At 41.2% G+C, this 14095-nt stretch overlaps 9 protein-coding genes across 9 annotated transcripts; all 9 read right to left on the reverse strand.

Moving 5' to 3' along the window:
* Nucleotides 1–478: 478 nt before the first annotated feature.
* Nucleotides 479–1348, reverse strand: LSM04_007908 (uncharacterized protein; the record flags this gene model as incomplete). Its single annotated transcript, XM_067338706.1, has 1 exon — nucleotides 479–1348. The coding sequence occupies one exon, from the start codon at nucleotides 1346–1348 to the stop codon at nucleotides 479–481; it is 870 nt and encodes a 289-aa protein (XP_067188758.1).
* A 715-nt stretch (nucleotides 1349–2063) lies between these two features.
* Nucleotides 2064–3083, reverse strand: LSM04_000898 (uncharacterized protein; the record flags this gene model as incomplete). Its single annotated transcript, XM_067338707.1, has 1 exon — nucleotides 2064–3083. One exon carries the CDS (start codon nucleotides 3081–3083, stop codon nucleotides 2064–2066), a length of 1020 nt encoding a protein of 339 aa, XP_067188615.1.
* Nucleotides 3084–3405: 322 nt separating this feature from the next.
* Nucleotides 3406–4449, reverse strand: LSM04_004363 (uncharacterized protein; the record flags this gene model as incomplete). Its single annotated transcript, XM_067338708.1, has 1 exon — nucleotides 3406–4449. One exon carries the CDS (start codon nucleotides 4447–4449, stop codon nucleotides 3406–3408), a length of 1044 nt encoding a protein of 347 aa, XP_067188674.1.
* Nucleotides 4450–5074: 625 nt separating this feature from the next.
* Nucleotides 5075–5521, reverse strand: LSM04_003409 (Prefoldin beta-like; the record flags this gene model as incomplete). Its single annotated transcript, XM_067338710.1, has 1 exon — nucleotides 5075–5521. One exon carries the CDS (start codon nucleotides 5519–5521, stop codon nucleotides 5075–5077), a length of 447 nt encoding a protein of 148 aa, XP_067188658.1.
* Nucleotides 5522–5899: 378 nt separating this feature from the next.
* LSM04_006474 (tRNA wybutosine-synthesizing protein) lies at nucleotides 5900–6970 on the reverse strand (the record flags this gene model as incomplete). The annotated part of the gene is made up of 1 exon (XM_067338711.1): nucleotides 5900–6970. The coding sequence occupies one exon, from the start codon at nucleotides 6968–6970 to the stop codon at nucleotides 5900–5902; it is 1071 nt and encodes a 356-aa protein (XP_067188725.1).
* Nucleotides 6971–7655: 685 nt separating this feature from the next.
* On the reverse strand, nucleotides 7656–10532 carry LSM04_006574 (uncharacterized protein; the record flags this gene model as incomplete). Its single annotated transcript, XM_067338712.1, has 1 exon — nucleotides 7656–10532. The coding sequence occupies one exon, from the start codon at nucleotides 10530–10532 to the stop codon at nucleotides 7656–7658; it is 2877 nt and encodes a 958-aa protein (XP_067188730.1).
* Nucleotides 10533–10952: 420 nt separating this feature from the next.
* On the reverse strand, nucleotides 10953–11702 carry LSM04_003661 (CCDC93; the record flags this gene model as incomplete). Its single annotated transcript, XM_067338713.1, has 1 exon — nucleotides 10953–11702. One exon carries the CDS (start codon nucleotides 11700–11702, stop codon nucleotides 10953–10955), a length of 750 nt encoding a protein of 249 aa, XP_067188664.1.
* Nucleotides 11703–11714: 12 nt separating this feature from the next.
* On the reverse strand, nucleotides 11715–11942 carry LSM04_000861 (CCDC93; the record flags this gene model as incomplete). Its single annotated transcript, XM_067338714.1, has 1 exon — nucleotides 11715–11942. The coding sequence occupies one exon, from the start codon at nucleotides 11940–11942 to the stop codon at nucleotides 11715–11717; it is 228 nt and encodes a 75-aa protein (XP_067188614.1).
* A 462-nt stretch (nucleotides 11943–12404) lies between these two features.
* Nucleotides 12405–13778, reverse strand: LSM04_009009 (Palmitoyltransferase; the record flags this gene model as incomplete). Its single annotated transcript, XM_067338715.1, has 1 exon — nucleotides 12405–13778. One exon carries the CDS (start codon nucleotides 13776–13778, stop codon nucleotides 12405–12407), a length of 1374 nt encoding a protein of 457 aa, XP_067188786.1.
* Between the last annotated feature and the right edge of the window lie 317 nt (nucleotides 13779–14095).

A 14095-nucleotide genomic window follows, 5' to 3' on the forward strand; every position in this document is an offset into this window, starting at 1 on the left:
AATAAAGACCCACTTGAAAGGAAAAATGAAAACATACAAATTAAATACCATTTGGTAACATTGCAGAGATAACCACACAAACACAAAATAACAACGGATAATGCAATAAATCTCTCTGTGCTGGTTTCTCACTGTCACCATTTGCAATTTGCACTGACCACACTGGAACAAGCAAATTATACATGTTACCCCATTCAAACACAGTATGAAAGCAAATAAAAAAGAAAAAAGAGATATCATTTTCCAGAACCACACATTTGCAGAGTGAGAGACACACCACGAGGTGCACATCACTGCTCTGCTTACAAGTATAAAAAAAAGATATTAAGTATTTCCGCACAACGATGCACCCTAGCCCAGTGGGTGTGATCGGGATCAAATTTCTCGGTGTCCAATGTACTGAACACAGTAGCAATTATATTATTATTAAAAGTAAACAAGTGATTATGAATACTCCATAGAGACCCCACCACAGTGCTCAGCACACGGTCATGCAGCCCAGCACAGAAAACAGAAGCAGCAGCAGGAGTGGAACACGCAGTAGTGCAGGGATGCTGCTGCCGTCCTTTCGTTTAATTCGTTTGATTTTCTCCAAAAGTGTGCTGTTCTCAGCATGGATAACAGCAGCAAGAGCAGCAGCATCAGTAACATCAGTACCAGGTGGTAATAGCTGCATGACTTCTTCAATGGACTTCTCCACACGTATCATTGCCTCTTCCACAGAACGTACCTTCTCCTCAGCTTTAGGAATACGCTCCCGTGCGTCGATCTCAACTTGGACGGCATTCATTAAGGCAACTTCCACTTTACTTGTTTGTTCAAAGGCGGCCATTACAGTCTTTTCTGTGATGCTCTCATCATCTGAAGAACCACCACCGACACCGATCTCGTTCATCACCACCGCACTTACACGATGAAAGGCTTTTAATGCCTCCCTCGCCTTTTGTGCATTCGAAGAAGTGGCATTCACCGCCTCCTTCCATTTGTCAAGTGCAGCACGTGCACTCACTGCGGCGTTCCTGGCGTTTGTGAGAAATTCTTCCGCTTTGGTGCGTTTCTCTTGGGCATCCTCCACATCAGCTTGGGAGGCCTTAAATATCTCCTTAGAAAACTCATCAAACTCACTCACAATCCCGGTAAAAGAAGCAGTATTACTAAAACAATTCTCCTTTGCGGTTCGGGCTTCTTCCACAGATTTATTTGTCGCTTTGCCCCATTTAACTGTCAGTTTGGTCGACTGAGAAAGGCTTTTGGCACTTTTGCCAGTTGCACTTGTGGCTCCACTCACGCCCACAGAGTACAGCACAATGGCCAGCAGGCACAACACACGGCACGGCATCATGGACATATTCTTGTTATTAATACCACTGAGGATCACTGAAGTCTGAATGTTTTTGTGTGAGTGTATAGAAAGAGAGAAGGAGAGGGATGTAAAGTGATTGAATATAAGCAAAAAACAATTGTACACAGGCAATAAACGCAACATTTCTTTGACAGTACAAATACGTAATAACAACAAAACCTAGAGAAAAGAGCATTCGAAAACAACAACAGAGGAAGGAACGTGTAGAGAAAGAGAATGTATAAACGGTTGTACTAGCAAATACGTACACGAAATGTGTGTTTGATCGTATTTTTTGATCATTGCTCGATGTATCCCAAGGAAAAGGTTAGAGATGTTTCTGTCTGCTGTAATATGCATGTGGATGTAAATTTCCTTTATGCATCGTACAGCCTTATTTGTGACAATAACAACCCATGCGCAGTGTGTCCAGTTGTACGAGGTCAGTCCCACCTGCGCTTATGGTATCCTGTGACCTATGACCATTGTGGTCCTGGTTTTTCCCCCCGTGGCTAATAAACACAGTGGGCAGCAAGAGTCAGACACAAGGTACCACTTCTACTGTGCAGTTGAAGTGACCATTCAATCTGTTTCTCTCTCTCTCTCTTTCTCTCTCCCTCTCTCAAGGTGTGTCTATCCCTTCTATCAATTTCTTCCTGTTTGTGTGAATACGTATATAAAAGTGCAATGAAACAACTGTAGTAGTGACAACATTCTGTACTCAGTAGGTACCCGTTAGAAAATCCATGTCAAAGCACTTCTTGTAGCCCCTATTCGCCATTATAGCCGTCCCAGCACTACAAACACCAAGAGCAACCGTAGTAGCTCTAGCAGCCACTGCTGTTGGACACACACACCTGTGAATCCACCTTTTCATGAGTCCATTAAATGCCCGTGTGTGGCGTGACTGCTGTCCACTATGGAAGAAGTGTGTGTGTATCGATCTCAGCGGGGCCCCCTCGTAGCAGAGCGTCAGTTCCCGCTGTGCTCCCACACACGCGATGGAGAACTCCCGCCCTTCCCGCAGCGGATTATCGCCCCGCCGGGTCTGGAAGAGACGCCAGTAGCCGTAGTTGTGCTGCGGGGGGATCTCGTGCAGGCCTTTTTTGGCCGCAAACCCGCCAGCAACGGACTCCAGCGCCGCCTGGTCAAAATACCGTGAGAACTGCGCGGCCCGACGCCACTCGTGCAGCACCAGCGGGTCCGCCACCGCCAGAAACCCGCCGTTGTAGCGACCAAAGAGCTCCTCTGATTCGCGGGATATATGATGCGGTGAGAGTGCTACAACTGTGCCACGCGGTAGACGAGGCAGTTCACCCAGTAGCACAACGTCAGAGTCTAGAAATGCCACTGCTTCTGTTCCAGTGCCTCCGTGTTCTTCGCGTAGCATTAACGCACGTTCCATCAGATTTGCCTTTTCCATCATAAAGTCAGTATGGCGCGATGGGTACCACACACCCCGCTGCCGCTCCATCACAGTGCGGTCAATGGAACCATACTGGTCAAGGCACGGCACCCATTCGATCTTTTCATCGGTTCGGAATCTCGCAAAGGCTCGGCTTGTGGTTTGGCCACCATGATCAATCATCGCAGAGGTGCAGCCTACAATTACCGATAGGTCCGGGTGAAACACACGCAGGCAACGCAGAAAAAGAGAAAGCTCATCGTCACACTCTGGTGTACCCATCGTACAGAGAGAGAATATCGGGCTGGAGGTTGCATCAACCTCAACAGCGGACATTCCATCTCTCAATTCCCCCTGCATATTACTCATGAGAAGCCCCACTCTCTTATCTCCCTCTCCCTTTACAAAGGTTATATGTTGGTGTAAATCAAGATAACACACCAAACCACCACAAACACACCTTTATGCACACACACACACAAAAAAAAAAAAAAAAAAAAGAAAATGAAGAAGAGGAATACAAATAAAGAAACAACAAACACCACCAAAACCAGAAAAGAAAAGAACTCCAGGAGAGTGTACACGCAACATTTCCGCATCATTCAAGCAATGGACGCCAAAATCAAAACACCAGATTATCGTATAATAGTAAACCCTTTCACACTGTGCGCCCACGGAGGCTATTCAGAGCTTTGGCGATGCCAAAACGCATGTCCATAGCAGAGATATTGAAGAGTGGACTTGTGTGAGGAACCAGAGTCGTCGTCAACCCATCATAATCGCCACTATGCTCAACGTCTTTACGTTTACAGTACAATGTTTCCTCAGTCGGTTGAACAAGTTGTTCTCGAAACATTCGCCATGTGTTTCTCTCCGCATCATGCGGTGCTTGTGCAGCACTAGTGGTATCGTCATTTCGTGCACGTTTGCCACGACACATCAACCCTGCGGTGTCTGCTGATGGAATCAACTCTCTTCCACTTTCCCCAGTTTTTCTTCTCATCTGATTTGAAAAAAGTAACATCCATACACCCAGAGAGGCATGCGCAGAAGCTCGATGCGCCCCAACAGGCTGTGTTATCGCTTCACCTCCTGCATATAGATGATTTTGCGACACTGTTGCTGCTGCCTGTGCCTTTTCATTTTCAATTTTCTCCAGAGAGTCGGGAAGACCGAGGCGGTAGAGGGCAGCCATACAAGCTTCTACAAGCGTCTCCACAATAATGTTTGATATGTTATTAGCCAATTTATTATCTGCATTTTTTGAGGATGATGTTGTTGTTGGTAAACATATATTGTAGTCTCGTAGTAAAATTGCTGTGCGTAAACGCACCTCATCAAGCAGATGATGTGTAACCCTTCTTCTTATTTCTCTACTTTCTGTGGATCCATATCGTCCACCATACGTCGTTTCATCATGCATGGTGAGTGGAAGCCAGACACCGTACTCCCACCCTAGTAGTGTACATCCTGGCACAGATGTGAGGGGCGGTAAAGGACAGACTTCTAAGTTTGTTTCACAGGCTACAAAGTATGAGTGATTTTTTGCAAAGCATTCTACTATTTGAATATTCTCACGCACCTTTTCAGATGTTGTTCGGCTTTGGAGAAACGCCTGCCTTTCTTCTTTTGTTTTTGTGAACCACCACCGAATCAGTGCAACCGGTGGTTTTGTGGTGGCACTAACACTATTACTCTGCATACTAAGAAGGTAAGAAAATAAACAAAGACGTAGAATAGAAGGAAAACCAACAATAACATCAATAAAATATTTTGAGAAATACAGAAAAAGAAGTGCTCTCATAATTTCATTTCCTGATTGATTGTCCATTTCTCTCACAAGACAGAAATACGCACACAGAGGGCCTATTCTCATTTATTTCCTGCACCCTAATGTACTCAACTCTGACCTCCTGCATAAAAAAAAAAAGAGTAATCTTTCTCCTTATTTATACGTTTAAAAATTTCTATTTGTGATACTAATAGTAAATATAATAAAACCAAAAATATATAAAACGTTTGTTGCTGTATTGAAGAAAGAATCGTTTTTTTTTTTTTAAATGAGGGAGAGACAAAAAGAGAAGGGAAGGGTATGCCAATACAAAAGGAGATAAATGACAGTAATGAGAAGGAAGTCTAAAATAAATGTGGTGCAAAAGGAAATATCCCTGCCTCTCTCCTTCCTTCATTCATTCCTTCTTCCCCTCAATAACATATATATATATATATATAATTGCACGTACACTTGAGAGTATTTTTTTTTTCTTCTTTCTTTTCTTCTTTTTGTTTTCCTTCTCTCTATTTCTCTTTCACTTTCTCATTTCTTCTTACACAAGTACGCCTCTCTGCTCTGTGCTGTCCGAGGCCTTCCTCGCTGCCTCCGCCCCACTGTTCACATTGGCGGATGTCTGACCGTGTTGCTGCACCACCTTCACACCGTGTTTTCTCGCAAACTCTTCCATCGCCGTCTGTCTCTCTGTGAGTCGTTTATTTATCTGTTCCACCGCCTCCTGAATGGCGTTAATATTCTCCTCCAGCTCCGGCAGAATATCCGCGACTGTGCGCTCAATCAGAGCCCCACCAACAAGACGGTGGCAGCGGCGATCTCCGTTCAATGGTCGAAGGGCGTCGGCCACCAGTTTGTGCTCATGTAATTCATTCTCTAGTTCAGATATGCGGGAGACGAGGGTGAGGCACTCCTGGCGCATCTGCTGATAACGTTGTACAATAGCCTCCTCTGAGAGATTGTTATTGGCGTTGTTACTTGAGGTCATTGTAGTAGTAATAATAATAATAGTAGTAGTAATAGTATTACGTTTTATTTATTATGCTTATTTTTTAGAGATATGTGTATATTGAACTGCCCTTGTTTTCTTTTTTTTTCACTTGTTCTTTATTCCTTTTACCTGGATGGTTTCTTAGAAAGATTTGGTGGAGACCATAATAGAGAAAGAAGAAGGGAAGAAAGAAATGTGAGAGAGAGAGAGAGAGAGAGAGAGACAGCGTAGAAGAAGGCAGAAAAAAAAAACAAGAGCAACAAAAGGGATTATTTCCATTATTGCAATCAAAAAACAAGCAACCAAACAAACAAACACATTAGCTTGTAGAACAAACCCTCTTTGCGTATTCTCTTCTTTTCTTACTTTATTTATTTATTTTTTAACGTCCCCAATCAGATTTTGTCTCACTGCAAGACGATTTGCCACTCCCTTTTCAAGGTTACGTAACTTCACGATATTCACTTGCATCTTCTCATTTGCCAGTAACAATAGCCGGCGTACGTAGGCGTGTTGCCCGGCTGCGTAATTCACACCATCGACAATGAGCGGAACATCAAGACCGAGACCAGCAGCGTGGCGAATAGCACATATGATTTTCTTCCCAGGCGGTGTAACGCCACTATTGCGAAATCCACTATCACTTGCGGCAGCAGAAAGAAGAAGTTTAGCACTCGCCATTGTGCGACAGGCGACATGCATAACAAAGGGTTCCATCTTTAATGCAAGTGTACCAAATGTGGGAAGTTGTGGAGCGGGGGATGATAGAACGCCGTCTTTCACCCAAACTCCATCTAACTCCATCTTTCCACTGCCTTCTTCTTCTTCTTCTGCTCTAGATTCTTTTACATGGTTAGTGCTTTCATTATTATTATTATTATTATTATTATTATTATTATTACAGTTGCTCTCATGGCTACCACAGAGATTATCCACAATGGTATCAATCTCTTGTTCCGTTAAGAGACCATGTTTTACTATTAACCATCCTTGTGCATCTTTATGACCTCTTTTCACTGCAGTTCCATCACTTCCTGTGTGATTACCGCGTGTATCTGCGATGGAAACACTATGAAAAAGAGCAATACGTCCACTACAGCTACTTGTCGTAATATAGTCTTGATGGTCATTCAAAATTTGCATAAGTGGAAGACAATCACGATCTACACCACCTTTGGGACTATGATCACATGCGTTACTAGCGAGGTTTGATAAGATATGTTGCTTGTGAATCATAAATTCTTTATCATATTGTTTTGGCTTCATTGAAATGTTTGCATTAGAAATATCATTCCTTTCTTTACCTTTATTATTCTGTTTATTCTTCGTATGGTGGGGGTTTAATGATACGCTTCGCATATCATTCGAAAGTCCTTTGATTTCATTGCATGTATCAACTTCCATATGTGCCGTACACGCTGATGCTATCACCCCCCCGTCCGACATTTCTCTAACGCTGTTTGTTATTTATTTATTTTTTTAAAGGTTTGTATTTTATTGCTTAGACACGTGCTGCTTTCTGGTGTCCTTCTCACTTGACTGAAAAGAAAAAAAAGAAGAAAGAAAAAAAGGGACAGTTACAAGAAAAGACACTTCGTGTACTCAGATACCCTCTAATCCTTCATATATTAACAACCGAACACATACAGACAGACAGAAAGAAAAAGAATATATATGCACACCCGTGTATATATATATATATATAACGTCCGAGGTTCACTTTCTCCCTCTCTCCCTTTTTTCCTCCCCTCTTCTTCACCACACATATCACTAGAAGGGCGAAGAACAACAAAAAAAATTCATTTAAAACACTAGAAAAAAAAGGTAGAACGACACTTAAAGCTACCACAGGGCAGCCGTATTTAACTCCAGCTATACGGTGTAGTTGTTTTTAAAGGGTAACAGTGTAATAGATCGAAAAAAAAAAAACACAGGAAAACAATAACAAAAAAAAAAAAAGAAAACAGAAACAAAACAAAAAAGGAAGAACACAGGAACAATTTTCACAATCGAAACCACTGTTTCTACTTAGAGAAGATCTCTCTTCTTTCCACTTTGATTTCTTATTTTTATTTTGAAACTTTTTCACCCTTCCCCCCCAAGTAAAACACACACACACTGTTGGTTCACATCAACTTCCCATTAGCGATGGGAACTCACAACGGTTGCCAGTATCCCATTCTTTTTCCTTTTCATCTGCGGGATCTTGTGCACTGCGAAAGGCCCGCCATGGACACGATCCACACTTTGTAGACCGTTTGTGTTTCTTTCCCCGCGGCAGTAAACAATCCATTTCGTCATCATCCACAGCCCCGGCACTCGCAGAGCGGAAGAGCCTGTCTCTCCGAGAGAATGCCGCACTAGCAGCAATACTACTAATACCACTAGTATTAATAGTATTAGTATTATTAGTAGTATCAGTAGAAGAAGGAAAAGTAGGGGCATTCGTTACGGTGTGAGTAGTCTTTGAATGCGACTGCCCCAAAGGGGAAACAAGAGACAATAGGAGATGTTGTTCTTCTTGCTGGTGTTGGTGTTGTTGCGAGAAAGAATACTTCTCTTCTGCCTGTGTAGGCTTTATCCACTTAGCGGCTGTATTACACTTTACACGATTCCTTTCATCCCTACACTCTGATACAATAGTTTCGGTTGAGGGCCACATCTTATAGTGTGTTTCAGAGTCCTGCACACTTTTCATTGGAGTTTCATTTCCCACATCACTTATACGTGAACCCATAGCAAGTGATTGCAAACGAAAAGACGTGAGGGACTCTGCGGAGCGGGATCTCGTTCTTTGTGTGAGCTGCGATGTGGCAAGACAAGACTCACATTGAAATTCATTCATAGAATTAGTATTATTGCGTGCCCATCGTTTCTTTTTCTCTCTACGCCATTTAAGCAATAGAGCAAGCATACGTTTTCCACTTATATTCGGATCAGAAAATGTACGATAGATGACATCTTCACTTTTAATTATGTGTTCCCCTGCATCTTTGTGTGATGTCCACTCCATTGAAGATGTATTAGTAATACAATTAACAGGAGCAGAACTATCTAATGCTACGATTTCTCTTCTTGGTTTCTTATCGCATGAAAAATTAATTCCATGATCCATGCAATCGAGTAAGTATTCGTGAACAAACATTAAAGATATATCAATATTAGTGTTATTCACAATATTTACATTACATGCATGTGCCTGCTCCAGAAGGTGTTGTTGAATTAAACGGATATGACGAAAGTGGGATACATATTTATTTCGTTGTGGAGAAAGTGTCATACACTTTGCGCGAGTACAAAAACGTTCCATATGTCGTTGTTCTTTTGTTATACAAATAAGAAAAGGCACACACATTATTCCACGTGCCTGTAATTCTCTACACTTACGCTGCATATATGTTGTTAGTAAATGTACACCCTCCACCACTACTGCCTCCCGACGACTCAAGATTTTCTCCAACATACCATCAAGTACACGCAAGATTGTATCACACTGCTTCTCATATGCCTCAATAATCATCTGCGAGTCCAACTCCTCTTCCTCTTCTTTATTATTATTATTATGACAACGTTGCTCCTTCTTTTTCGTTTGCCTCTTTCCACCCTCATTCCCCTCATCTATGTTATTATTCCCTCCTCTCGCCTTGTGTGCCTCATAGGTGGAGAAGAACAGTTCCGGAAACGCCTCGCGGCGCAGTGTCCGGCGGAGTGCCTGGCGAATCGTATCAGTTGAGAGAAGTGTGTCAATGCCCAAGTGCGTGCTAACGAGACTCGCGAGTGTACTTTTCCCACAGCCGCTGGTGCCGCCGCAGAAGAGGACGAGCGGCAGGCGGCGCTGCACAATCGACTGCGCCGTCATCCAGCGCGGGAGCGGGCGGACGGTGAGAGAACGGCCGCGGAGTTCACGACTGAGAAGACGGGCGACGCAGCGGTTGAAGGCGGACTTGGATATGACGATTTTGTACTTGGGCAGACCCATTCCCGTTGTTGTTGTTGATAATGATAATGATGTGGATCGTAATAGTGATGATGATAATGTCGATATAGTTGTATTGGTATTGGTGGGTAATTGTGTGGTTTCCACGGCGTTGGCGGCGGCCATGAGTTCTTCAATTCCCACAATAACACTGGAGGGTCGTGGCGTGGTGTGAGCCGCAGAAGATCTTCCTCTGCCTCTTCCTTGTTGTTGTTTTGCTTCTTTTCCTCCTTCTTTTTCCTGTTCTTCTTCTTGTTGTTGTACAAGGCGTAGAGAGGTTTGGCGCACCACAAGGGCGAAATCGTCACTTTTACTGTTCTTCTCTGTTGTGTGCATGGTATGACCGTGATGGGAAACACGTCTTGGAGAGCCACACCCACACCCACAGCTGCACTTAAGGGAGGCATTATTATTATTATTATTATTATTATTATTATTATTATTATTATTATTATTATTATAACAGAGCAGCAGAAAGTATTCCCACAGTTGTAGGACCACCTCAGCGCAGCGATGCCGCTTTACACCACATAGGAGTAGCGTTTTACACACTTCTTCTCGAGTAAGAATGTACTCCGGGGATAAATCACTGTACACTTCTACTGTACTATTACTATTAGTAGTATTAACCATTTGACTTTCCCCTGCGAAAGTATTTCCACGTTCCTGTGGAAGAACCGCAAGGAATGGAACAACAGCTGCCATGCGTAAACACAGTGTATGAGGTATTGCTTCTGTTGTTAAGGACACATAATGTTTACAACCACTACAGGTGTGATTGCACATACAACAGACACCAGCATTAGCAGGAGTAGTAGTAGTAGTAGTAGTATTAGTATTAGTATCTGTAATATGAATACTATTCGTATACGCATCACAAACCGAAGAAGAGTTACTATGACTATGATTAATATTATTAATACTATTACTAACACTATTACTATTATCACCTTCTCCATCATCCCCATCTGCCACAGCCGCAACAGTATTTAAGGAAGAAGTTAGAGTATGCATCTCTCGTACTGCGTTCATCTACTGCACTATATATATATATATATACATTATAAAGAAAAGGAAAGTAAATAACACAAAAAGAAAAATGGATAATTAGATGCAATGCAGAAAATTAGCGAACAAATACGAATTCCAAGGAAACGAAAAAAAAAAAATGAAATAAAGAAAACAAGATATTTAGGCAATATATATATATATATATACTAATAATACAATAACCAGAGTTGCACGTCCCAACCATCGATAAAAAGCAAAACGAGCTAAAAGCAAACAAACCAAAAAAAAAAAAAACAAGCAACAACACTGGTTTGTCACGAGTTCTCCACTGTCACGATAAACCCAACTCGAATAATAATAATAATAATAATAATAATAATAATAATAATAATAATAATAAACAATAACAACGTTAACGACATCTTCTCATCTCTTATTTATTTATATATATTTTTCCATCCATGAAGGTGGATCAGGAATAATGGCTAGGGATGACGCCTCTTCCTGCAGAGTATTATGGACTTCCATTTCCCTTCTCAACTGCTGCAGTACATCCCGATGTTTTTGTTTCTTTTCTATCCACATATCATATTCCTTCTTGGCAGTTTCAAGTCGCTTCTCCACATCTTCTCTTCCCTGCAGCACCCGCTTCAGCGCATCCCGCAGTTGTGTTTCCACACGGGTATACTCCGCTATGAGTTCCCCACCAATATCTGGTGTATGCGTATTATTATTATTATTATTATTATTATTATTATTATTATTATTATTATTATTATTATTATTATTAGGGTGATGTGTGATATCGATTATGTGTCGTCTCGCAGGAGCAGGTGAACGTTTGACAGGATGTAATATCTCATACACTCTCGGCATCCACGTTATTCTTTCCACATCTATTCCATTATCTTGCTCCTTTTCCTTTTGTTCTTCTGCCATTATTACTGCAGTAGATCTCAATAAGGAAGAGGCGAACAATTGTGGGAGTGGTGTACCCAAGCGAAGATAGAAATCCCACGCGGTGTGTTCCTCCACACAATTCACATTCTCCGCCCGTATGTCCTTAATGTATTGAAGTAGCCATTTCACAATTGGAAGAAGTTTCATATAATCTAATCCCTGTATTTGATGTGGGCGAATATCATATGGACACTGCATGTGTGTGATGGCATTACAGATATGTTCAGCCATGTGAATTTTCTCTCAAATGTCTGTTGTGTTCTTTGTGTGGTGTATAATATTTATATTTATATGTAGAAGTTGATGGGCATGGCGAATAGCCCACACAAGGCCACCAGCGATACGATCAAAGATGGGAATTGTGTGTATACCTGCACGATGATAACCGCCATGGGTAAGTAATTGCAGTATTTGTGATTCCGCCATTTGTGTTTTTACCGCGGTAGTCGTCGGTGATGTAAGCGTAGACATTGAAATAGACTAAATAAATAAATATATATATATTTATATGTATATATATATATACCTGTATATAAATATCTCTCTCTGTATATGTATATTTACATGCACAGAGAGAAAAAAAAGAGAGAAGTGCAAGCCCTACTTGCAAGATGACTGTGTGATGGATGAGAAGAATAAAATAAACGAAAAGAAATTCAATAATAACAAAAAGAAGGTCTTCACAGTATTACAAATTTCTTTTGTTTTCTTTTAATGTATTTCTTTCTTTTTTTTTGGGGGGTGGGGGAGTATATGTGTATGTATCTATGTATGTAATTATGTTTGTAGATGTGTACATAAGTAAGTGTGGGACATCCCTTTACTTTTCTGTTTAATTTTTTTTATATTCTTCTTCTTTCCTTCGATTTTGCACCCAATATAAACAAACAAATAAACATACATACATACATACATACACACACACTCTCTCTTCTAATTGTATGGAAATAACACCTCCATCAAGTTATTCCACATTCCACGATCGAACAAACCCTTTAGATCGTAAAGCAACAACTTACGCACCTTATTACGATACGCCTTATCGGCCCTACTGTGTGGCTCAACATTTTGTGGTGGTGGCTTTAAATTTCTCTGCAGTGACTGCGGTGGTCGTGCGGCGACGGCCTCAAGTTGTAATTGCACATTTAATGCCTCACGATACACCGCGTCTAGTGAGGGAAGTGTGGTGAGAATATCAACCGCCGTGTCTATCTTAATCATATCATTCGTCGTAAGATTATACAGTACAAAGGACATTTGATAGGCCCAGAATAACCACAAAACCAATCCAATTAATACTGCAAAGAAGAGTAAACACGCAGGAAGTGTTTGATGGGTTACGAGAATCGCAATATAATCCACTACGCGAAGTTGATATACCTTGCCATTACCAATATATAATACCCAACCCCAGGCACGATGTCGTATGAGAAATCCCTTCATTATAGCACACATATCCCACGAGGCCCACGCACAGGAAATAGCGTGCGTAAGGAGAAAAAGTAAAAACCAGCGATGTGTGCCTTCCGCCACATCATTGTTAATCCACGGACAATGATGATCAAATCGACGTACACAGTAATTACACATTCGACAGTGTTTACTGCGGCTTGGACGTGGAATACGACAAGTAGGACAATATATACCAATAGCCTTTGCTGGATTCTGTTGTGGTCCAATAATAGTATTATTATTATGGCGTAAACCCACCACACTGGGATTACCGATACCAAAGAGGACACCGTCTACAATGTACTTTTGATTCTGTCGTGCCTCCGCCTCAGGCGAGAGAAGAAAGGAACGTATATTATTATTATTATTATTATTATTATTATTATTATTATTATCTTTCTTTTTCTTCACTTCTCCAGAGTGTTTACCACCATCGGATTTTTTTCGCTTCTTTCCTGCGGGATTCCCAAAGTACATCCGTTGTGCCTCCTGATCCTCTAACGCCGTCACAATACCGGGATCTGAATAGACCGCTAATAAATAGAACCACTCTGATAATCCCACTAATCCAATCGATATAAACTTTGATAACAGTGAGGCCTCCAGGTAGGGAAGGGCAAACACAATATACAAAATCTCCACACTCCACACTAGAAGAATGTAGAAGACCACCATAAAACAATTACGCTCACGAAAGGTGTGATCGGAGCAGCGTTTCCACTTTTGTTTACCACGGGTATAACTACAGCCAAAGAAGCAGCCGCAAAAACAACCACAACACATATCAGGAAGGTCCACAAGAATACGGTACATCTTACCAACAACTCCATCACGGTGATAACGTGTGGGTCCCATAATAACAATATACATAAATACCGCCACCATGGCTATGATGAGCAGTAATAATGCAAAGAGTTCAAACAGTCCCATTTTTCTGTAAACGAGAATGAAAAACCAGGCGTAAAGGGTAATTAATAATAATAATAATAATAATAATAATAATAATAATAATAATAATAATAATAATAATAATAATAATAATAATAATAAACCTACAGCTCTAAGAAAATGAAAAAAAAAAAGAAGCAGAAGAGTAAAATTAAGCTGAATTAAAAAATAATACATCAAGAAGGCAAAGTGCCTTCCATTCATAACTATTCTTTCATTCTTCT

The sequence above is a fragment of the Trypanosoma melophagium genome (genome assembly GCF_022059095.1).
Source record: "Trypanosoma melophagium isolate St. Kilda chromosome Unknown ctg35segment0, whole genome shotgun sequence".
In the NCBI taxonomy this organism is placed as follows: domain Eukaryota; phylum Euglenozoa; class Kinetoplastea; order Trypanosomatida; family Trypanosomatidae; genus Trypanosoma; species Trypanosoma melophagium.